Source organism: Marmota marmota, unplaced genomic scaffold, assembly GCF_001458135.2.
Source record: "Marmota marmota marmota unplaced genomic scaffold, marMar, whole genome shotgun sequence".
Classification (NCBI taxonomy): Eukaryota; Metazoa; Chordata; class Mammalia; order Rodentia; family Sciuridae; genus Marmota; species Marmota marmota.
The window spans coordinates 367,382-393,707 of NW_026000171.1; the positions used below are offsets into that span (position 1 = coordinate 367,382).

At 36.3% G+C, this 26,326-nt stretch overlaps 1 protein-coding gene across 1 annotated transcript in view; it reads left to right on the top strand.

Annotated features, from left to right (window-relative positions):
- The first annotated feature begins 2,698 nt into the window (after positions 1-2,698).
- Positions 2,699-26,326, top strand: part of LOC107154859 (antigen WC1.1-like) — a 36,279-nt gene continuing 12,651 nt past the window's right edge. The window contains exons 1-3 of the mRNA XM_048787556.1: positions 2,699-2,786; positions 19,092-19,406; positions 21,159-21,164. Coding sequence (XP_048643513.1) covers positions 2,699-2,786; positions 19,092-19,406; positions 21,159-21,164 — 409 coding nt within the window. The remainder of the gene's footprint in view (positions 2,787-19,091; positions 19,407-21,158; positions 21,165-26,326) is intronic.

A 26,326-nucleotide genomic window follows, 5' to 3' on the forward strand; every position in this document is an offset into this window, starting at 1 on the left:
GATAGCTTTTCTGCCCTGCTTCCAGGGGGGTGGAGTCTTGCTCCTTCCTCTGCTGCCCACGGTTGTGGAAGGAGTGGTGAAGCACTGTTGGCTATGCAGTTCCAGAGAATCAGTTCCTGCAATGCAGGGGACTTGGGATATGGCCAGGCCCTGGAGTGCACCATGGCATGCTTGGTCTTTAAGTCTAAGGTTCAGCTTTTATTCCTTCTCCCTCCTCTTGTGGGAGGCTTCTCTCCAGGATGCATTACTTGATTGAAGGGAGGGACAACATGAGTAACTCTTTTCTTCCTGCCTTATCCAGTGCATCTTTTCTTATTATTATACTGCAACCAAGCATTGTATTTTCTTGTCTGGCTTTCTTAACTCTTGTGAAAGTAGTTTGGTGTGTGAACATCTAATTAAATTGATGTGTCTATGGGGAAATAATCAGTGAAAGGCCTTTGGCATCATTTTGTTCCATCAATTTGGTAGTGATTTTGTTTTTTTTATTTGTTATTGTACCAGTTTTGGAAAATTATATCTTCCTAGAAAATTATTCATTGTATGTAAGTTGTCTAATAAATTATGATGAACTGAATTACAGCATTTTCTTATCAAGGATAATGGGTAATTGTTTGAAATAGAGTGATGCCCTCTCCTTCATTCATCATACTCATAATTTGTGTCTTCTCTACTGTTTCCTTGATCAATCCAACTAGATATTTTTCAATTTCATTGCTATTTTTGAAGAACAACAGAACTGCAACAGCAGGCATGATGATATAGGAGTCCCATGCTCAGGTACCGTCATTGTATTGTCCAGTGTCTGGGAGAATGAAAAGTTCTAGATTGGTAGGTTTCTGATTTCTGGGGAAATATGAGGTGGATAAGCTAGAAAGAACTCAGAGATCTATAGACCAAAACTGTTCAGTTTCTGATTGTGATAAGCTTCACTTATTTCCCTCTTGTGAGTCTCAACTACAGTTTCCCCTTCTCCAGTTGTCTGTCTTAAAAAGATAATTTATTTTAATAACACCTCAATTAATATTAACTTTATAATTTTGTTCTTATATGTTTCTTATAATCCAAAACATCTGCAAATCAACAGATATATCTCCTTAAAGACAGTGAGCCTGTCAGAAGAAAGGACTAGAATGAGATTGCACTTTTCTTAGTTGAAGTGTTCCATATGTGTAGCCTGAGACACTGTTTTGCACTAGGCTAGCAGGTGTATAGGCACAGAGGATATCAATAAACAAATCACAGAGGAATTTATGGGTTACTACAAAGTCATAAGTCTCTTACAAATTCAGAGAAAAGAATACATAGCTTTTGGTAAGAGTAAGAACTACAGATGAAAAGCTTGGAGTTGTGGATTCTCCTTTCACCTTTACTACAATCCATTCTCTTCACTTTTTTTTAAACACAACATCTTCATAAACTCAAATTGGAAGGAACACTTGGCCATGTGTTTGCAAGTCAATGTTGGGTTTAATAAAATGTCATTAGGTATGTATTTTGGTAAAAGATGACAGTTTCTACCTGTTGCAGTCAGTCATAAAAGTGCACTTGATGTTATATGATAAGAGTGGGAGGATGGAGACAAGTGAACTTTCAGAAGGTAGAAGAGGCTTGTAGTAAGAGGATTTGACAATGAGAGCTGACTACGTACTTAAGGATTCTCTGAACAGAGCTGAATATCCAGTTGTAATTTGGAGAATTTCCTGTATATATTTATGTAAATTCTGCATGGCAATTGTAGGGAAAGAGAAGAATGAGTTGTAAGCTTTAATCAATTTTGAGGCAATAAGCAGATCAAAATGTTGAAAAAGGGGTCCCAGTGATGATATTTCATTAAGAATCTTGCCTTAGGTCAAAGTGCATCCATATAGAAAGAAATGAAAGAGAAACATATCTGACTGAAATATTCATTTTGCCTTTGGTTAGATTGGTTCGTACAAATCAGTAGTCCTCTGTAGGGGCAATATCTCTTTCTTTGTCCACCCAGGTCCTTCATAAACCTTTCAAATAACTTGAAACTATTTGCTTCTCTTTCTTTCCACTAGAAATAAGAAATCCCAAATTGTGAGGAAAAGTGCATGGAGTACTGCATACATGGTATATGTTAAGGGTGTCAGAGTGGCAGGTGACTCCCCTCGTGTGCTAGGTGCATGAGCAGCAGGCTACTTACCCTGAAGGTATAGCCCTGGGCGTGAGGCCATGTGTTGCAGTCCCAGCGCTTGCTCCACAGCCCATTCCTTGATTGGTCTCTGAAAGGACAGTTAGTAGAAATTGCATTGGTGGCTGTCTATAATCTGCTGAGCTACTGCCTGAGTATATATACATGGTAACTGTGCAATAAAACCAGACCTGCTTTCTGCTTGGTCTCTGAAGGTCTTGATTAGAAACTCCACAGCCACACTCTCCTCTACCCTATTCCATGGACCTCCTTGCTGGATGAGAGACAGACCATGCACCAAAGCTAACACCATTGTTTTCTTGTGATTTATATTTTCAACTCCAAACATTCCTGCAACATGGAGAAATCTAAAAAGTTATTTGAATTTTGAATAAAATAACATGAGGTTGACTCTCAATATTGCCTTCAAATAGCCATCTCCAACATAAATAAAAAAAAACCTTAGCAGAAAGTTTACATATACCTCTTTGAAGTCTCCCTTTCTCCACCATTTTTATCATGTGCAAATACAAGGCTATTATGGCTATTTCTAAGCATCTAGAGACTATGCTTTTTGCCTCTTCTTTGACTTCACTGGAAGGTCATGCAGCCACCCCTGCTTTACAAGGTAAAAAGCAAGGTTGGTCTTCAAGGAACTATGATCTTTGTGTATCTGTAAGTGGCCAAATACCAAACCTAATGGAGACATCCCCAGTATCTCAAGCAGCACAGTGCTCTTTCCCAAGAGAAAGTAGGACCCTGGAGTTATGTATGAGAGACAAATAGATAGAGGTGAGAATATTGTCACAGGACCTGAGAGTTGGTTGGATGCAGATTGAGTCACAGCTACAGGCAGGATGAAGGAGGCGACCCCGGACATAGAGAAATAAATATATGTACAATCTTGATGAAACATGTTGAAAACCATCCTTGTCATACTAGATCTTTGGTTTACCTGATAAAACTGAGATCTAAAGCTCTAATCATGAGAAGGGTTAAGAGGAGACATTTCCTGTGGCCAATAAAGCCCTGAGAAGAGCAGAAATGTAGAGAATTGAGGATCTTCTAGGCTCAAGCACAGGTAAGTAGGAACAATTTTCTAGTCTGGACCCTGAGATTCTCCTATCACTCAGGTTGGTGTCTTTCTTGCAAGTGAGTTAATTATGAGATATGGAGGACACTTGTCTGAGAGTAAGTGGAAAGGATGTACCAGGAGATTGACATGCAATATATATCTTACATTGAGCCAAGGGAAGAGGAAATGTACAGTCACCTGGCATGTGAAGCTGTCATTGGGAAGAATAAAACAAGGACATGAGAGAATATGCCAACCATATTCTCCAAATTTATAACTTTGTACCAATCACTATCCTTACCCCAGTCCACCATCTCTGCCAAAATAAAAGAAAATGGTGTTTTAATATTCTCAATTTAATTTACAGGATAATGATCTTTAATCTTGGCACTGAAATAAGTCACTATCAGAAGATACTTTGGATATTGGATATGTATGACATGAAAAGATGATTCTAGGAAAAAAAAATAAAACTTAAGAGTAGTTTTATGCTACAAAATGAAAGGGATAGTGCTTTCTTTGCTAAGAAATAAAATAACCCCCAAATCTGAGCTGTGCAACAACCACATTTCTGTTATTCCAAGAGTAGCCACAAAAGATGTCTTTTGCTGTCTTGTGCCAAATATGTATCTTCAGTCCCTTATATACCTAATACTTCAAGTCTCATAGGCAAGTAAGAATTATATTTTTCATGGTCTGAAACTGTGTTCTTCCTTAATTGACTGAAGCACTGATGTGTCTCTTTCTTCTAATTAATGACTAAAAAAAACTAACCACCCCCCCAAAAAAAAAAACCTGAGTATAATTCTCTACAATGCAAGACAGATTTTTAAATTTATGGTTTTCTTTACTTTTCATTTTTGCTCTCTTAGTCATGTGGTATTTCTTTAGAAGTACATTCAATATATTAATTCTAAACACAGTGACCATTGGTAAAATTGTTCCTCTTTAGCTAGTCTTTCCAAAACTGCACTGACTGCTATAGTTTGGATCTTAAAATTGTCCCCAAAGGCCCACAGTAAATGCTTAATCTCCAACCTGGTTCTTTTGGGAGGTGAGAGACCCCTCAGGGATTTGAGAATAGTGGGAATCACTGAATCATTAAGCACCTGCTCTTGACAGAGATTATAGAACCCTGGCCTCCTCTTACCTCTCTTCCCAAACAAGAGGAGAGCAATTTGCTGTACCTAGTTTTTTTTTTTTTTTTTTTTTTTTACAATGAAGGGCTATGCTACCCCCCAAAATTAGGCCAACCAAATACTAACTGTAACTTCTTTTTTTTTTTTTTTAATTTTAATATTTATTTTTTTTTAGTTTTTGGCAGACACAACATCTTTGTTTGTATGTGGTGCTGAGGATCGAACCCGGGCCGCACGCATGCCAGGCAAGCGCACTACCTCTTGAGCCACATCCCCAGCCCTAACTGTAACTTCTAAAATTGTGAATGAGTTTAAACTTTTCTCTTTATAAGCTGATTATTTAATGTGTGTTTCATAAAAAAGCATTCACTAACACATTAACCTGGCTGACGATTTTAGTTACAACATTTATCCTATATGTAAGACATAAAATTTCATTTTTTGAGTCAAATTTTTAAAAAATGCTCTTATCAAATCAATGGTCAATAAAAAGATTTTTGCTACATTCCAGAAATAAAGGATTTTAGTAAATATGAAAATATGGAGCCATTTTCATCAGAGGCTGAAATTTGGGGGTCAGTAGGAAAGTGCTCAAATATGTCTACTTCACAATAAACTTGGATAATATTTGAGATATATATATATATATATATATATATATATATATATATAATCTCTGTGCATTATGAATGACTTTCACATGTGCTTATTAAACCACTGAAAATTTTATTTTAGGGCAGAATGAAAAGTAGTAGTTAAATACTATTTTTTTTTAAAACAATACTTACATTTTCAATGATCTAAAAATATATATATGTCCTAATGATTTAAGGTGTTAACTTTTAAATACTAACTTCCTAAACATAATTGCCTTTTGTCTACATTTACATTCTGCTGCTTTGCACTCTCATAAGAACTTAGTTTTTTTCTTAATATTTTTTAAATTTCATGAATATTTTTATAGCATCCTTCTATTTCACAAATTTCTTTCCTATATTCACATTTATTTTTACTTATGAACTTCAAAAATCCTATACAAAACATCAAATTGTAACAATTTAGCTTTTGAACTATATTCTATCAAATATTTGCATTCACTAAAGAAGACAGTATAAAAATTATTTATGTTTCCACTTAAAAGTAAGATCTTTAAAACCTTCAAAGACAGTTTGGAGTCTTATTATGGAAGTCAGGGACTAATTTGATATGATAGAGATTTGGGCTTACTCTTTCTTATAATACTTTGAGTTGAGTTTTGTGCATATGAGAGATAGTATTCCCAGCACCATTTGTTGAAGAGGCTATCTTTTCTCCGATGTATGTTTTTGGTGCCTTTGTCTAATATAAGATAATAGTAGTTAGGTCCATTAGTCTCTGTGTCCTCTATTCTGTACCATTGGTCTACAAGTTGATTTTGTTGCCAATTTCATGCTGTTTTTGTTACTGTTGCTCTGTAGTATAGTTTAAGGTCTGGTGTAGTGATGCCACCTGCTTCACTCTTCTTGCTAAGATTGCTTTAGCTATTCTGGGTCTACTTTTTTCTATTTGTATGAAATTGTCATTGGAATTTTGATTGTAATTGCATTAAATCTGTATACTACTTTTGGTAGTGTGGTCATTTTGATAATATTTATTCTGCCTATCCAAGAACAAGGTAGATATTTCCATCTTCTAAGGTTTTCTTTAATTTCTTTCTTTAGCATTCTGAAGTTTTCATTGTAGAAGTCTTTCCCTTCTTTTGTTAAGTTGATTCCCAAGTATTTGTGTGTATACACACACACACACACACACACTATTGTGAATGGGGTAGTTTTCCTCATTTCTCTGTCAGAGGATTTGTCACTGATATACAAAAATGCCTTTGATTTATGAGTGTTGATTTTACATATTGCTAATTTGCTGAATTCATTTATTAGTTCTAGAATTTTTCTGGTGGAATTTTCTGGGTCTCTAGGTATAGAATCATATCTTTGTCAAATAGTGCTAATTTGAGTTCTTCTTTTCCTATTTGTATCTCTTTAATTTCTTTAGTTTGTCTAATGGGATACTATTCAGCATTAAAAGAGAATAAAATCATGGTATTTGTAGGTAAATGGATGGCGTTGGAGTATATAATGCTAAGTGAAGTTATCCAATTCCAAAAACCAAATTCTAAATGTTTTCCCTGATAAAAAGATGTTAATTCATAATGGGGTTGGGGTAGGAGCATGGAAGGATTAGATATATAGAGCAAAGGGAAGGGAGGGAAAAGGAGGACACATGGGGGTAGGAAAGACAGTGAAATGAGAGGGACATTATTACACTAAGTGCATGTATAAAGACACAAATGGTGTGATTCAACTTTGTGTACAGCCAGAGATACGAAAAATTGTGCTCTATGTGTATAATATGAATTGTAATTTATTCTGCTGTCATAGATAACAAATTTGAGTAAAAATTTAAAAAATAGTTTGGTTGCTTTTACAAGGGTCCTACATATTTCCTGTTAGATTTATTTTCATAAATTTATAGCTGCATTCTAGTTTGCTGCTAAATAACTCTTCTTTTTATGCATTATCACTCTTGATTAACACAGTGTTGATGGTGCACTACTAATCAATTATCCCTGATGGATTAGTATCTACCCACTCTCAAAACACAGGAGGGTCAGTAGGAGTCATTGCCCTGTGTTTACCATATTTTTGTGGATCAAATATACATTCTGGGGTCCACAGTCTCAGCTGTATGGGAAGCACATGTCTAAAGAGCAAAGGTAAATGGAAAGAATCAAGAATTGGAAGGAAATGTGGAAGGAATGTTCTAGAAGCATCAGGTCCCCATTCCTCATGATTTCTCATTAGAATCTCATCTTTTCTGTGATCTCTACAGTTTTATATATCAAATCACTTTTAGTTATGCCTATCATTTGTAGTGAATATTAACATTAAGAGACCCAGCATCAGATATTTTGTTTAATGTCAATGTCTAAACAAAGGCCTCAGGCTGTAGGCTTACTATCTTTCAAAACTACAAGAAGTACTTCCACTTTAATTGCAGTTTACAAATCAGAGGGGGAAGATGCCTGCCAATTGCTTCAGTAAACCATGGAAAATGGCCATTACAGGTAAAAGCCAATCACTGTAGGCCTTTAAGCCACTCTCATGCTATGACATATTCCACTCCCCAGTATTCGAGATAGGCTACTCTGAACATATATTTGATCATTTTGTATCTATATCACAGAGGTCTAGATGAAACAATCATAACATTCTGAAATATGTTTTTCATGATTGTAGACTGTGCAGAGTGATCAATACATAGAGTATGGTACATAACTTCTATTCATGAATACATTATTACATGAAAAACACAGGTATGAGGAAGGCATCTCACTAAATTGGTGGTATTTTTACCTCAGCCATCTGGAAATGGAAAAGAAGATTGAATTTTTCATCTCCAGATTCCTATCAACCAGTGAAATATTACAAAAGAATATGTACTTTTGAAATTAAAACCAAGTACTGTGTTTAAACCATTGTAACATAAGGAACACCTTTCTAATTGAAGACTTGGGTAGGCCATAGTAATACCCATCTTTTAAAATCAGGTGATCTTGGTTTGTAGAACAGTGCACACATGCATCTGAACCACACTCTGACTGTGCACTGTTTATACCTCATCATTCACAAGAATTTATTGATCCTTGAGAACTACAGGTGAGGATCACCTGTCTGTGTACAGTTGATAGCAGAATGAGATTTTTAAGTCATATATTATTCAAAACATCTGTTTCATGGCTTCTGGGTGAAAGGAATTTCTTAACATAATACTAGAACATCATAAATGATCCATAAGTACTTGAGGATTTGTTTAAAGATGAGAAAAGAATGTTCAGTTTTCAATGATGCTGCTGCTTAGGTCTCTTTCCACAACTCTGATACTCAGCCAAAGCTCTAAGAATGCTCAGTGAATGAATTTTACACTTTTCATGACCTAATCAGACTACAGGAGGATTAGGTCTCATTGATTTGTGAAGAATAGATCTCTAAAGCTGAGTGCTGCACTGCAAATGCAGATGATGTATATTCTGCAGCTGCTGGGTGGAACACTCTGTAGGTATGTTCACTTGATGTATAATGTACTCTAATCCTATGTTTGCTTGTTGATATCTTGTCTAGATAACCAATTTATTAATGAAATATTAAGACATCATTAGCATTGCATTCAAGTTTATTTTCCCTTTAAATCTTATATTTGTTTTATAAAATTGTGTGTTCTGTTCCATATGCATTTATAATCATTATATCTTTTAGATGGTTTGTTCAACTTACCACTATGTAGATACCTTCTTTGTCTTTTCTAACAGATTTAAAGTGTGCTTTTCATATGTAATCATATATGGTCACCATCATGACTCACAAAGAAGAAAACAAACAGCAGCAACAACAACATAAAATACATAAGCTACATAAATACAGTAATAATCAATTATACTTAACAACTAAAACAACAGTAACCATAGATAAGAGGAAAAAATAAATTAACAAGAAAGTCAAATGTTAATAAAAGAAAAAATAACTCAAGAAGAAATAAGTAGGGAGGAAGATTAGAAATTATATATATATATATGCAAGAAAATGGAAAAATGAGAAAGAAAAAAGAGAAAATTTCTTTTAAGAATTTTAAAAATAAATAAATTAAGAAAATATACTAAGATACAAATAATTTAAAATGTGTCAAAATTCTTTTCAGGTAAAATATTTACACTGGAGACACCTCATTGCAGGTGATCTAACATTTGAAAGCACCAGGTATGTGGGGTTATTAGCCTACAAAAGAAACCAATTGTAATTTCTCTCTCTTCCCTCCAAATGTTCTGGGATTTGGTGTGATATGAAGGCTGCACTGAGATCCTCATTTCCTGCCATGAAGGGTAAGAGAAGGTTGATGGGGCTGGCCATCACACTACAGTGATTTTGTTAGGAAACCTGGGAAGCATTGCAAAACAAAAGTCAAAGTCACCACAAGCCCTTTTTTAAGTGCTTTGTGGATCCCACTATTAGGCACACACTTGTTCCAGAGACCTCTAGTCATTGCCCATGGAAGTGTCCTAGTCATTGCCCATGGAAGTGTCCTAGTCATAGTGGATCCTTGGAATGCCTGTGAAAAGTGGTGTAAGCAATCAAATCATTGAGCTCCACCCTGTAGAGGGGATGTGGGAATGCAGTGAACTGTCAGATGTGTTCTCTGAGCTCTCTGCCCTATGTGCAAGCACATGTGAATGGAATCACTATTCTTCACAGAGAGAAGGACCACTTCCTAATGAGGTTTCCAGGCCCTTCCCTGCCACTCAATCCTCTCAGTATGTTTGCAACAGGCACTGTCCCTATCTGAGACAGTAGAATGATAATGTTTTCTACCCCATCACTGTAGCAAGGTGACCCAGGGACCCTGAATTGATTGATTTATATATTTTTTTATTCCCTACAATAGGCCCCCTCTCAAGATAGCTTCTGGTTATAGCAAGCACTCTGAGAGCTTGCTAAGCATTGTCATGAATTCTCTAAAGCTCTGTTGTTGTGCAAGAGGAGTCCCTCTTAGAACAATTCCCCAAACTTGATCTGAAGCTTATAAGAATCATGTGTTTCTCCCATAGCTAAGACTGCTGCTCTGCTGACACCATCTGGGTTGTCTGCACTCTCCAGCTTACCTTATGCTTACAGGTTTCCTCCCTCACCAGGCAGCTGAAGTTGATCTTGTAAATTACTTTGCATTTTTCTCTGGGCTGCCTTAATACTTCTCTGAGTTATTAAGAATTCTCATCATTTATTTAGTTAGTTCTAAGTCCTCTCTTTCTCTTCTTACAATACAGTTTCCACTGTGTTCCCTGATTCTTTTTATTCTCAGACTCACAACAAAGATAATTCTATTCTGCAACTTCCTCTCCCCATTAAGAACATCTATTTTTGAATAATAACGACTCCTGACAGGAAATCCAAGCCATTATTTGATTTACTTGAAGAAAAAGTAACATTCTATGATTCCTAGTGGTATCTGAGCAATTTCAGCAACTGACATCATCTTTTTGGTAGGTTGCACAGTCTATCTAAAGTGTACCCCATGCACCCCAACTCTACCCCACTATGAATAAGCCTCCTTATATCAGAGAAAACATGACCTACCTAACTTCTACTTGAGACTACTTACTAGATTACAATGAGTTTAATTCCTTTTGTTTATGCACTATTAATTTTCCTATTTGTTTTCATAGGAACTGAGACTTAGTGCTACCCTGGAGTAAAAACTCCATAGTCTTACCCAGAAAACTCTGCATTCTGAAAGCTTAGTTTGTGGGAGACAGTAGAACACATCTCATTCTCTTTGTTTTTTTTATTATTAATGTTTTTTAAATATATGACAGCAGAATGCATTACAATTCATATTACATATATAGAGCACAATTTTTCGTATCTCTGGTTGTACACAAAGTATATTCACATCAATTCATGTCTTCATACATGTTCTTTGGATAATGATGTCCATCACATTTCACCATCATTTCTAACCCTGTTCCCCCTTTCTTCCCTCCCACCACACTGCCCTATCTAGAGTTTGTCTATTCTTCCCATGCACCCCAACTCTACCCCACTATGAATAAGCCTCCTTATATCAGAGAAAACATGTAGAATTTGTTTTTTGGGGAATGGCTAACTTCACTTAGCATTGTATTCTCCAATTCCATCCATTTACATGCAAATGCCATGACTTTATTCTGTTTTATTGCTGAGTAATATTCCATTGTGTATATATGCCACATTTTTAAATTGAAATCTCAAAATGTTTAATAAAAACAAATTATCTTCTCCACTTAACACTTGACTTTCTAACTGTACAGTAAATTGAATTGTAGAGAGTACACCTCTATCTTCAGACTGTACTTTCTTTGGATGGAATTAAGATGTAACTAGAAAATTTTAAGAGAAATAAATGGGAAGTTGGATCAACTAATATAACAGCAGATATATTACATGCAGAAGTTAATATTTTTTTAATTATCTCTTTTAAAAAAAGGATGCAGTTAAATTGGAGGGGAAAAAACTTATAATAGGACAAAAAAGAACCTAGACTCAATATATAAAAATGTTTCATAATAGGTTGATGGTGGTAGTAAAAATTAGAGAAAAAAAGTAATCTTTCTGGAACATCATTTTTCTTTTTTTAAGTTTTTAAAATTTTGTAAATGTACATATAACAGTGAAATGCATTACAATTCTTATTACATATATAGAGCTCAATTTTTCATATCTCTGGTTGTATACATAGTTATTCACACCAATTCGTGTCCTCATACCTGTACTTTGGATAATAATGATCCTCACATTCAACCATCATTAATTACCCCATGCACCCTCCCTTTCCCTTCCACCCGTCTGCCCTATCTAGAGTTCATCTATTCCTCCCATTTCCCCCCTCCCTATCCCACTATGAATCAGCTTCCTTATATCTGCATTTGGTTTTTTAGGATTGGCTAACTTCACTTAGCATTATCTTCTCTTACTACATCAATTTACCTGCAAATGCTATGATGTACTTCTCTTTTATTGCTGAGTAATATTCCATTGTGTATATAAACTACATTTTTCTATCTATTCATCTACTGAAGGGCATCTAGGTTGGTTCCACAGTTTAGCTATTGTGAATTGTGCTGCTATAAACATTGATGTGGCTGTGTTTCTATAGTATGCTGCTTTTAAGTCCTTTGGGTATGGACCGAGGAGAGGGAGAGCTGGGTCAAATAGTGGTTCCATTCCCAGGTTTCCAAGGAATCTCCATACTGCTTTCCATATTGGCTGCACCAATTTTCAGTCCCACTAGCAGTGTATGAGTGTACCTTGTTCTCCACATACTTGTTGTTTGTATTCATAGCTGCCATTCTGCCTGGAGTAGGATGAAATCTTAGAGTAGGTTTGATTTGCATTTCTCTAATTGCTACAGATGATAAACATTTTTTCATATTTTTGTTGATTGATTTTGTATTTTCTTCTGAGAAGTGTCTGTTCAGGTCCTTGGTCAATTTATTGATTGGGTTATTTGTTTTGGGGTTTTTTTTTTTTTGGTGTTTAGCTTTTTGAATTTTTTATATTCCGTAGTGATTAGTGCTCTATCAGATGTGTGTAAGTAAAAATTTGCTCCCAAGATGAAGGCTCTCTATTCACCTCACAGATTGTTTCTTTTGCTGAGAAGAAACTTTTAAGTTTGACTCAATTCCATTTATTGATTCTTGATTTTAATTCATGTGCTATAGGAGTCATATTAAGGAATTGGGGCCTAATCTGACATGTTGGAGATTAGGGACTACATTTTCTTCTATTAGACTCAGGGTATCTGGTTTAATTCCTAGGTCCTTGATCCAATTTGAGTTGAGTTTGTGCATGGTGAGAGAGAGGGATTTTATTTCATTTTGTTGCATATGAATTTCAGTTTTCCCAGCACCATTTGTTGAAGAGGATGTCTTTTCTTCAATGTATGTTTACAGTGCCTTTGTCTAATATAAGATAACTGTAGTTAGGTGGGTTAGTCTCTGTGACCTCTATTCTGTACAATTAGTCTACCAGTGTATTTTGGTGCCAATACCATGCTGTTTTTGTTACTATAGCTCTGTAATATAGTTTAAATTCTGGTATAGTGATGCCACCTGCTTTACTCTTTCTGCTAAGGATTGCTTTAGCTGTTCTGGATCTCTTATTTTTCCAGATGAATTTTATGACTGCTTTTTCAATTTAATATTTATTTTTTAGCTCTCGGCAGACACAACATCTTTGTTTGTATGTGGTGCTGAGGATCGAACCCGGGCTGCACGCATGCCAGGCGAGCGCGCTACCACTTGAGCCACATCCCCAGCCCCTGCTTTTTCTATTTATATGAGGAATGCCATTGGGATTTTCATCAGAATTGCATTAAATTGGTATAGTGCTTTTGGTAATATGGTCATTTTGGTAATATTAATTCTGCCTATCCAAGAGCAAGGTAGATCTTTCCATCTTCTAGGGTCTTCTTTGATTTTTTTTCTTTAGGGTTCTGTACTTTTCATTGTTAGATCTTTCATCTTTTTCATTAAGTTGATTCCCAAGTATTTTATTTTACTTTTTTGAGACTATTGTAAATGTGCATGGGCTCTCTCTCTTCCAGTGAGGAAGTCCATGGAACAGAGTAGAGGAGAGTGTGGCTGCAGAGTCATTATTCAAGACCTCTGGAGACCAAGCAGAAAGTAGGTCTGACTTTATTGAGCAGTTACCATGTATATATATTTAGCCAGTAGCTAAGCAAACAGACAGCCACTAATACAATTTCTGACCAACTGTCCTTACAACAACCAATTGAGGAGCGGGCTGTGGAGCAATCACAGGGATTGAAACATATGGCCTTACACCCAGGGCTGTGCCTAGGGGGTAAGCGGTTTGCCACTCACACACCTAGCACAGGGGAGGTGCTTTGCCACTCACATGCCCCTAACATATGTCATGTATGCAGTACTCTGTGCACTTGTCCCACATAAAGGGAGCAGTTTTCCTCATTTCCCTTTCAGAGGATTTGTCACTGCTATACAGAAATGCTTTTGATATATGGGTTTGATTTTATATTCTGCTATTTTGCTAAATTCATTTACTAGTTCTAGAAGTTTTCCGGTAGAATTTTTTGGTTTTTCTAGTTATAGAATCATTTCAACAGCAGATAGTGCTAATTTGAGTTCTTCTTTTCCTGTCTATATCCCTTTAATTTCTTTTGTCTGTCTAAATGCTCGGGCCAGTGTTTCAAGAACTACGTTAAATAGAAGTGATGAAAGAGGGCATCCCTGTGTTGTTCCATTTTTTAGAGGGAGGGAATTCTTTCAATTTTTCTTTATTTACAATGACGTTGGCCTAGGGTTTAGTTCAGATTGCCTTTATGATGTTGTGATATGTTCCTGTTATCCCTAATTTTTCTAGTGTTTGGAACATGAAGGGTGCTGTATTTTGTCAAATGCTTCTTCTGCATCTATTGAGATGATCATATGATTCTTTAAGTCTATTGATGTGATGAATTACACATTAATTTTTATATATTGAACCAAACTTGCATCCCTGGGATGAATCCTACTTGATCATGGTGCACTATCTTTTTTATATGTTTTTGTATTTGTTTTGCCAGAACTTTATTGAGAATTTTTGCATTATGTTTATTAGAGATATTAGCCTAATGTTCTTTCTTTGATGTCTGTTTGCTTGGTTTTGGGATCAGGGTCATATTGGCCTCATAGAATGAGTTTGGAAGTGCTCCCTTTTTTTCTGTTTACTGAAATAAATTGAAGACTATTGTTATTAGTTCTTCTTTAAAGGTCTTGTAGAACTCAGGCCTGGGCTTTTCTTGGTTGGTAGGCTTTCGATGGTGTCTTCTATTTTACTGCTTGATGTTGGTCTGTTTAAATTGTGTATATCATCTTGATTCAATTTTGGCAAACCAGGGCTGGGGCTGTAACTCAATGGTAGAGTGTCCGCCTAACATGTGAGGGGCACTGGGTTCAATCCTCCGCACCACATAAAAAAATAAATAAAGATATTGTGTCCAACTACAACTAAAATTTTTTTAAAAAAATCTGAATATATCAATTTGGGCAAATCATATTACTTCAGAAATTTGTCAATGCCTTCAATATTTTCTATATTATTGAAGTACAAGTTTTCAAAATTATTTCTAATTATCTTCTATATTTCTGTAGTTTCTGTTATATTACTTTTTTTCATCACATTTGCTAGTAATTTGAGTTTTCTCTCTTCTTCTCTTTGTTAGTGTAGTGTATTTATTTTTTCAAAGAACAGACTTTTTGTTTTGTCAATTGTTTTAATTGTTTTGTTTACATTTCATTGATTTCAGCTCTGATTTTAATTATTTCCTGTCTTCTACTGCTTTTGGTATTGATTTGTTCTTCTTTTCCTAGGGCTTTGAGGTATAATGTTAGGTCATTCATTTGTTGACTTTTTCTTCTTTTAAGGAACGAACTCCATAGAATGAACTTTCTTTCATCTTAGTACTGCTTTCATAGTGTCCCAGAGATTTTGATATGTTTGTTGTGTCTATGTTCTCATTTACCTCTAAGAATTTTTTAATCTCCTCTTTAATGTCTTCTATAACCCATTGTACAGTAGCGTATTGTTTAATCTCCAGGTGTTGGAGTAATTTTTATTTTTTATTTTGTCATTTATTTTGTCATTTCTAATTTTATTCCATTATGATCTGATAAAATGCAGGGTAGTATCTCTACTTTTTGTATTTGCTAAGAGTTGCTTTGTGGCATATTATATGTTCTATTTTAGAGAAGGATCCATGTGCTGCTGAGAAGAAAATGTATATGCTTGCTGAAGGATGAAATAGTTTATATATGTCAGTTAATTCAAAGTTATTGATTGTAGTTTTGAGATCCATAATTTGTTTGTTCAACTTTTATTTGGAAGATCCAGTGGTGAGAGAGGTGTGTTAAAATTACCCAAGATGATTGTGTTGTGGTCAATTTGACTCTTGATCTTGAGAAGAATTTGTTTGATGACCATAGATGCTCCATTGTTTGGGGCATATATATTTATAATTTTTATGTCTTGTTGGTGTATGGTTCCCTTGAGCAGTATGAAATGTCCTTATTTATCCTTTTTGATTGACTTCAGCTTGAAGTCTACTTTATTTGATAGGAGGATGGAAACCCTTGCTTTCTTCCACAGTCCATGTGAGTGATATGATTTTTCCCAACCTTCACCTTCAGTCTATGTATTTCTTTTCCTATCAGATTAGTCTCCTGGAGGGAGCATATTGTTGGGTCTTTTTAAAAAATCCAATCTACTAGCCTATTTCTTTGGTTGGTGAGTTAATGCCATTAACATTCAGGGTTATTATTGAGACATGATTTGTATTCTAGCTGTATTTGTTTATTTTTGTTATTTAACTTGACTTGTTTTCTTCTTTGATTAGTTTTTCCTTTAGGGTAATACCTCCCTCTTCTGATTGTCATTGTTGTTTTTACATTCATATTTTCCCAACGATGTTTTATAGTGCCAATTTTCTAGCTGTAATTTTTTTTTGTTTATTATGGAAAGTTTTATTTAATCATCAAATCTAAAGCTTAAGTTTGCTGGATACAAGATTCTTGGTTGACACTAATTTTCTTTCAGAGCGTGATAAATGTTGTCCCAGGATCTTCTAGCTTTCAGGGTCTGTGTTGAAAAATCTGCCATTATTCTAATTGGTTCCCCCTATATATAATCTGATTCCTTTCTCTCATAACTTTTAATATTCTCTTCTTATTCTGCATTTTGTGCCTTTTCATTATAATGTGCCTTGGTGTGGATCTGTTGTGATTTTGTACTTTTGGCATCCTATAGGCTTCTCAAATTTGGTTTTCCAATTAATTCTTAATGTTTAGAACATTTTCTGGTGTTATTTCATTGAATAAATTGCTCATTCCCTTGGTTTGGAACTCTATGCCTTCCTCTATCCCAATAACTCCTAAATTTCGTCTTTCTATGTTACCCCATATTTCTCGAATGTTCTCTCATGATTTCTTACCATTTTCACTGTGTGGTATACATTCTTTTCAAGATTATATATTTTGTCTTCATTGTTTGACGTCCTGCCCTGCAAGTGGTCTACTATGTTGGTAATGCTTTCAATTGGACTTTTAATTTGGTTTATTGTTTCTTTCATTTCAAGGATTTCTGGTTTTTTTTTTTTGTTGTTGTTGTTTTGTTTTTAGAACCTCTATCTCCCTGTTGAGGTGATCTTTTGCTTCCTGTATTTGTTTATGTAGCTCTTTGTCGAAATGATCTTTTACTGCCTGCATTTGCTGTATTATATCATCCTTTAATTCACAGAATATTTTAATCATGTACATCCTGAACTCCTTCTCTGTAATTTCTTCTGCTGTGCTGGCCATGAATTCTAATAATGTGGTATCATGATTTGTTTGGGGCCCTTTCTTCCCTTGTCTTTTTATCTTGCTTGTTTTTCTTCCCTTCTAGCATTGTGGGTCCAAGGTGTTATTGTTTTTACCCTATGGCTTAGAGTTCTCCTGTAGGGTTCCAATACCTCTCCTTTGTAAGGAAGGACACTGTTAACAGATCCCAATATTAACAATATACCACCTATAACCAATTAATTGCTATTAAGATGTTTACAGTCTGGTCACAATTTACAGAAATGTTGAATTTGATTATTATCTATAATATAATCAGTAGGCTTGAAAAAGTGTCTACAGTTTCTGACATTGGACAATGAACTGGACGTGAGGCATAGGATGATATGCTGAGGAGGCAGGATGTGAGGATATAGAGTTAATATATCTTAGGAATTATGAAAGATAAATCTAATAAAGAAGGCTAGTAGCAAGAGAATAGGCTGGAAGTAATTTTGGGTAGACAAGTACATGGGAAGAGAGTAGAGAACATAAAACAAACACACATATGTATTCAGAAAAATAAAGGGTGTTAAATAGTAAAAATTGGAGGGGGAAAAATAAGGTATATACAACACACCTATAATATATTATTCAAATGTCCCAGTCCTCAAAATCCTAATTCATGCAAAGTACTTGGTTTCACCTATGTTGGGGATTTTAGGGTGGGAGGATAGAGAAAGAGAAGAAAAAGAAAGAAAGGGGAAAAAAAGCCTTAAAGGAAGAAACCAGGATTATTGATTGTTTTGGAGATCAGTATCTTTCCTGCTTCCCTTCTCATCCAATAGGTGGGGTTTTCTGGTATCTCCACCCTCAGGATGGTGAAGGTAACCATGGTGGGAGGGCTGGGTACCTGGAAGTGAGGTGTAACACCTGCCTGTCTCTGCAGGGACACTGCACCTTAAGGGTCATTTTTTGGGACCACTCATATGACTTGAGCGCCCAGTTCTATCTCCCTATCTTGGCTGAAGATTTCCCAGTTCCTGGTCTATTAGTCTACAAACTTTTGCCTAGTTTCCCTCTCCCTTAGCAGTTCCTAATTAAGAGACCTGTCTCACTGGGGCTCCTGTGTGTGGCACCCTGGTCTCATTGCATACTGTCCCACTGAAAGCTGTTTTGTGTTGGGCAGTTGCTATGCCAGGTTACCGCTGCTGGGAGAGTGGGAAGTTGGGAACTGGGTATCTGGCCAGCTGGAGTTCCAATCTGATGGCTGCCCCCACTAAATAGGGCAAGGAAGGTGGCCCAAGTTGGAGGTGATTCGCTTCCAGCACTGGGGTGTTGTGTGGGGTGGAGGAAGTCAGGCAATGGTGCTGTGCAATGTGTTCAGACATGAGCTATGTGATGTTTAGTACTGCAGATTTTAGCTGTCTTCAGAGCTGTGAGATGTCCCCAGGTGCAGGGAGGTTGCTGTGTAGGGAACTATGTCAGTAGCTGACGAGTGGAGTCACAAGATGGAGGCAACTGGGGAAGCCCTTTGTTGATAGTTGGGGGTCCACAGGGGAGTGGCAGCCAGAGTTTCTGTGGGTAGGTAGCAGCTGACTGTCCTGCATGGGAGTGGACAATGAGCTTAATTCCTTTTTTTTTAACACAATTAAGTTTTCTACTTGTTTTGTTAGCAACTGAGACTTAGCTGCTACCTTGATGTAACAACTCCATGTCTTACCCAGCAAACTCTGAATTCTGAAAGCTTAGTTTGTGGGAGGGAGTAGAACCCTTCTCATTCTCTTTGTAAATGCAAACGTTGACATGATTCTTTGTCCTCAGAGACTCCACAGCTTCGCCTGGTGGATGGAGGCAGTCGATGTGCAGGCAGAGTGGAGATTTTTTACCAGCATTCCTGGGGCACTGTCTCTGACTACAGCTGGGACCTAAACGATGCCCATGTGGTGTGTAGACAAATGGGCTGTGGAGTGGCCCTAAATGCTGTGCACGAGGCACTCTTTGGGGAAGGATCAGGGCCCATCTGGCTGCATGACCTGAAGTGCACAGGCAAGGAGTCCCATGTGTGGAAGTGCCCTTCTCTAGGCTGGGGACAAAACTACTGCACACACAAGTTGGATGCAGGTGTCATCTGCTCAGGTATGGCTAGTGAATTCCCACTGTATTGGAGAATGAAAAGGTCTAAGGAAGTGAGTGTCTTACCCTTGGGGGAGTAGAAAAAGAACAGTCCATTGAGGCAGAGAGGTTCTTTCATAGACCTTGAGTGTTTGAAATACCTGCAGATGATGGGCTTCATTTATTTCCCTTCTTGTAAATCTCAAATATTGTTTTTTTTCTTTTCTCAATTCTCTTTCATGATAAGATAAGTTTGTTGTAGGATGATTCCACTTAAAATCAATCTTCATAATTTTTTTTCTCTAATTTACTATTTTTAGAATTATACATAATTTACCATGCATTATCTGTTTGCAGCACTTTTCAAAAAACACACAAGAATGAGGCTTTGCTTTTCTCTGTTGAAATGAATGTTTATATATGTATAGCCAGAGATAATTTTGCACTGGGTCAGTAGGTGTATGGGCAAAGGGATGGGATTAAACACCCCTCAGGAGAATTTTGAATTACTGGAAAGCTGCAATTCTTCTTTCCCTATTTAGACATGAGAATTCTTAGCACATTGGCAGGAAGAGCGCTAAAGAACTGTGAATTAAATGCCCTGAGTCACAGCCTTTCCTTCCATCATTACTACAGTAGATTCTCATTACATTTCCTTTTCAAAGCAGCATCTATATAAACTCATACTTGGGATGGTTAATGTAACCCAGTGGTGGCTAATGTTGAATTCCATAAAATGTTAATGTATAATTAATTTATTTTAAGAGAGAGAGAGAGAGAATTTTAATATTTATTTTTTAGTTTTTGGCAGACACAACATCTTTGTTTGTATGTGGTGCTGAGGATCGAACCCAGGCCACACGCATGCCAGGCTAGTGTGCTACCTTTTGAGCCACATCCCCAGCCCTTGATGTATAATTTATTATGGTAAGAGAACATGTAATTTAGGATCAGGATATTTATTCAGTGATCTCCCACAAATACACTGAATTAACTGCTGTTCACACACCAAACTAGCTTGATAAGAGAAAAATAAACCAGGTGAATGCCTGCTTTTAGTATATTCAAAAGAAATGACATATTCAAGAGGGAGGAAGTTTAGAAGTTTCCAGCCTCAAGCAGCCCAGCATGAAGACAGATGCATCCTTTCTGGGGAATGGAAAAGAAATCCTTAGGCTTCAGACTTAAAACCCGGGACAAGAACTTCCAGAATGAAACCTGGTGTCCTGTAGAGTCTGACAACACTGATTTCTATACCAGTGCCCTCAGACTGAGAATCTAGAACTGTGTTTAGTTATCAGAAAAAGACTGTCTCTACCTCCACGCCTCCAAGCTACCTTGGCAGAGAGGGAAGCAAGACTCTACTTGCTAAGGAGCAGGGCACAGGGCTGGCACAGTACTTTGTCTTGGAGCTCAGTGCTAGGCCCACCATGAGGTAGTGATACTCAACACTCAGTGGGAATTAGAGGTCTCAACTGTAGATCAGAGACCATAGGGTGAGAAAGACCTGAGTGCTGGTGGGACATATTCAAGTAGAGCCTGTGGTTGGTTGCAGGAGTCCTAGTCTTTGAGACTACCTCAGCAGCAGGCGGTTCATAGTATTGAGGGTCTTGGTGAATTCACAGTTCTGTGTTGTCCTAGCAGGCTGTTTCCTAGGGTTGTGAAATAAGCATGGCAGCATTGGTGGCCACAGGACCACCCTCTTCATTCCTCCCCAAAGCCCAGACAGCACACTATGGAGAAAGTAGAGAGTTAAGTCTCTGCTTGGGAGGTGAAAATTTAGTGGGCCACCCAGATTTGACCTGGAGCCTTGGGATCTTTACATGTTATAACACACCTCACAAAGATGAAAGATAAAGAGTATCAAGAAATCAACTTCCTCTTATATGCAATTTTGTATGACAATGAGGGTTTTCTTCCATTGCCATGCAATTTCCCTTCTCTCTCCCTTTCCCTCCCACCTCTCATTCCTGTTTAATGGTAATCTTCTTCTCATGCTCTTCCTCCCTGTTCTGTTCTTAGTTGCCCTCCTTATATCAAAGAAGACATTTGGCATTCGTTTTTAAGGGATTGGCTAGCTTCACTTAGCATAGTCTGCTCTAATGCCATCCATTTCCCTGCAAATGCCATAATTTTGTCATTTTTTAGTGCTGAGTAATACTCCATTATGTATAAATGCCACATTTTTTAATCCATTCATCTATTGAAGTGCATCTAGGTTGGTTCCACAGTCTAGCTATTGTGAATTGTGCTGCTATGAACATTGATGTGGCTGTATCTCTACAGTACGCTCTTTTAAAGGTCTTTGGGGAATAGTCCGAGAAGAGGAATAGCTGGGTCAAATGGTGGTTCCATTCCCAGCTTTCCAAGGAATCTCCATACTGCATAGGAAGGGCAGCAGAATACAACAGACACTAGTATGGCAGTATGTAAAACGTGGATGTGTAACGATGTGATTCTGCAATATGTATACGGGGTAAAAATGGGAGTTCATAACCCACTTAAATCAAATGTATGAAATATGATATGTTAAGAGCTTTGTAATGTTTTGAACAACTAATAAAAAAAGAAAAGAAAAAAAAGAAATCAAGAGAAAAGTAACAAACAACACATAGGGGTGGCCTAATTCACCTGATGGCAGGCTTCTCAACAGCAAACATATAGACCAGAAGTGAGTACCATGAGATTTTCATAGAGTGAAATTAAAACCTGCCAATCAAAAATACAGAACACATTCACAATAGCTAAATTGTGGAACCAACCTCGATGTCCTTCAGTAGATGAAGGGATAAAATAACTGTGAGATATATAATTAATATATATATATATATATATATATANATAAAGAAACTGTGGTATATATACACAATGGAATATTACTCAGCATTAAAAGAGAATAAAATCATGTCATTTGCAAGTAAATGAATGTAGTTGGAGAATATTATGCTAAGTGAAGTAAGCCAATCCCAAAAAACTGAAGGCTGAATGTTTTCTCTGATATGTGGATGTTTATCTATAATGGGGATGGGTGCAGGGAGAACATGGGAGGAATGGAGGAACTTTACATAGAGTAAAGGGAAGAGAGGGGAAGGAAAGGGACAGGTGGATAGGAAAGATGGTAGAATGAGAGGCACATCATTACCCTAAGTACATATATGAAGACACAAATGATGTGACTCTACTTTGTGAACAAAGAGACAAGCAAAATTGTCTCCTATATGTGTACTATGAATTGAAATGCATTCTGCTGTCATGTATAACAAATTAGAATAAATAAATGTTTAAAAATACAGAACATAGCAAAACTATCCTTTACAAACACAGGAAATATGAGCACATATATCAGACAGTCCCCAGAAAAATTACCATGTGATATAGCAATCCACTGCTGAGCTTATATCCAAAGGAAATAAAATAAAATCGGGACATTAAAGAGACATCTGTACTCCCATTCTTATGGCAGCAGTAGTGACATTATCTAAGAAATGGAATTGATATGAGTGTCCATCAACTGATAAATAGATAAATAAAATGAAGTAAATTTATGCAAAGTAATTCACTTTAAGAAAAAAAAAAGAATGAAATCCTTTGACTTATTAAAGCAAGCATTGAACTGGAGATCATTAGGTTATGTGAAACAACTCAGGCAAAGAAAAAAAAAGTGCTTTAAAATTTTACTATATATCAAATCTGAAAGAGTTGGCCATATCGAAGCTGAGACTGGAATTGTGATTACCATACGCTGGAGAATGTAGGGGATGGAAATGGAAGGCTAAGATGGTAAAGAACAAGAGGTTTTGCTTAGATATGAGCAAGAAGTTCTAGTGCACCATCGCACAGTAGTGTGACTATACAAAACAATAATGAACTATGTTTCAAAGAGCTGTAAGAAAGCATATGGGAAGTTTTCACCAAAAAGAATTAAAGTGTTTGAGGAGACAAAGATAACACAATGTATAAATAACAACAGCACATCTATTTGCCCATTGAAATGTATACTATTTGTGTTTTTAGGTAGCAGTTCAAATAAATTTAAGGAAAAAAAGAAGGAAAATGACAAGATATGGGGAAAGATTATATAGTTTATATCTAATGGATTCAATGATACAAGAAAAGTGCATTGGGAGGTTAATTTGATAACAATAGGAACAAGGAGAGAAATCGAATTTTTTGAAGAATATAGAGAAAGCTTACAGTATATGGAAGATGGCAACAGAAGGGTGACAAAGAGCACACATGAATTATCTGAGCAGTACTTAAGACACTGGGTGTACGATGAGGAAATCTGTTTATATTCGAGTGAATCCTGGTCACCATAGCTGTACAAAAGGAGAAGAATGATTTACAAATGTGACTCAATGTCATGTCACTGAGATCAGAATGGGGGAAGAAAAGATCCCATGGATGACACATTTTTTAAGAATTTTGAAACATTCCCAAGGAAGCAATGTGTCTATATAGCTAAAGATCAGACAAGGATATATCTGACTGCAATTTTTAATTTACTCCATTGAGGATGATTCAATACACTTCTGCAGATGAAATTTTTCTTTCTTTTTCCATCCAGGTCACATAAATTTTTAAATTACTTGAAAATTTAGTACTCACTACTGTGCAGCTTCACAAAGATAACAACATTATTTCCTTGAAATATACGTATCCAGAACAAACAAAACAAAAACAAAAGCCAAACCCACACTGTATAACATGGAAAGTTTGGGTATATGTTTTGAATAAGAAAACATGGAAGGAGACTCTCAAAATTGCCTTCATAACATATTTCCTATATTAGAACTGGGCAGAAAGTTTAGATTGTGTCTTTTTTGAAGACCGCTTTGCCTCATTTTTACTCTTTCCCAGTGAAAGGCATTTTAAATCATACTGGGCCTTTAATGACCACTCACCTTGTCCCCTGCCTTGATGGACAGGTCTTGCTGACACCTCTGGCTTTCAAAGGTAACTTGGAAGCCCAATGGTACAGGGCAAGTTTGCTCTTTGAGGCAGACACTTGACCTTTGTGGACCACTGCCTGGGCAAATACAACATCTGTTGGAGACAATCCCATGTACTCAGGTGACACAGTTCTGTGACCTCAAAAGAATAGTAGGATTGTGGAGTGATGGACATGGAGAGAAGTGGACACAGAAATGAGGTTTATGGACCCAACCTTGAATATTGTTTTTAATTTTTATGCTTCAGTAAAGCCTCAGGTAGTAGGTTTGCTTCATATTATGACTCAAACTCAAAGAAGAAACACAACTCAGAGGGAGAGATGTATGTCACTTCTTTCTAGACTTGACAAATTACCATTCTGGGTAAATTGTACCAATTTAAGCCTCTTCAGTAATGCTGAAGCCTTCATAGTTTTTCCTCATGATTTAAGACTACTTTGAATGTATAATTGATGATTATACATTTTTAATGAAACCAACCTCAACATTCAGACCTCTAGGATTTTGTGACTGTTGATTGGTCAAACTGAGTGAATAGGTTCAGCACAGCTCCTTACTTTGTTTTTTTTGGGGGGGATTTATTTATTTATTGTTACTGGAGATGAAACTAAAACACTGAGCCACATCCCAAGCCTTATTTATTTATTTATTTATTTACATTTTATTTAAAGACAGGATCTCTCACTGAGTTGCTTAGCGTTTGGCTGTTGCTAGAGGGTGGCTTTGAACCCACAATTCTCCTGCCTCAGCCTCCTGAGAGGGATTACAGGCATGTGCCAGAGCACCTGTTTCACCTTACTTTAATTTGAGAATATAATTTTGTATAAGCAAAACAGATACATGAAAGGGTAAACAATAAAATGGTTGTACTATTTACCTCAACCATCTGGTAATGCAGATGTGTAAGGAAAATCATTTTTTTATCTCCAAATCCCTTTATACCATTGATATTTTACCAAAACTGATATATATACATATATATATATATATATATATTTTTTTTTTGCCAAAAGTATTAATGAGGATTTCTAAACCACTATGATATAAAAAATGCCTACTTAGCTAAAGAACTATGTAGACCATAGTAATACCTACATCTGGAATCAGGAGACCTGGGATTGCAGAAAAATGTATACACCTGAACACCTGAACTTGAATCATGCTTTGACTGTTCTATTTATATTTCATTTAATACACAGAGTAATTCAACCTCTGAGAATAACAAGTGCTGATCATCTCTATGTAGATGTTAGATGATTCTAATTTCTAAATCAAGTCATTTTGAAAAAAAAAGTTTTGAGTTTTCTGGATGTATGTCATTTCATTAAAAATGCCTAGAAATCAAGGAATAATTAATATAGCTTTAAAATGAATAAAAATATTGTTGAGTTTGCAAAAACACTGCCCTCTGAACATCTTAGGATCTCTGTTCAGCACAATGACAGTTGATGGTCTGAGTACATGCTCTTTATGAATTTTACTTTTCACCCTCTTTGGCTTACAGCTGGATTTGTTCTCTCTGATATATGAATAGTAGAGGAGCAAAGGTGAAACCTACATTGGGTAATCTATTTTATGTATCTGAAATGCTTCCAATTTTCATTAGTGGAATTTATAGAAAAATTCTTTGTGAAGGTATTATATTGTAATAGAAAGTTTTTCTTTTTTTATTGGTTATTCAAAACATTACAAAGCTCTTGACATATCATATTTCATACATTAGATTCAAGTTGGTTATGAACTCCCAATTTTACCCCAAATACAGATTGCAGAATCACATCGGTTACACATCCACATTTTTACATAATGCCCTATTAGTAACTGTTGTATTCTGCTACCTTTCCTATCCTCTACTATCTCCCCTCCCCTCCCCTCCCATCTTCTCTCTCTACCCCATCTACTGTAATTCATTTCTCTCCTTGTTTATTTTCCCATTCCCCTCACAACCTCTTATATGTAATTTTGTATAACAATGAGGGTCTCCCTCCATTA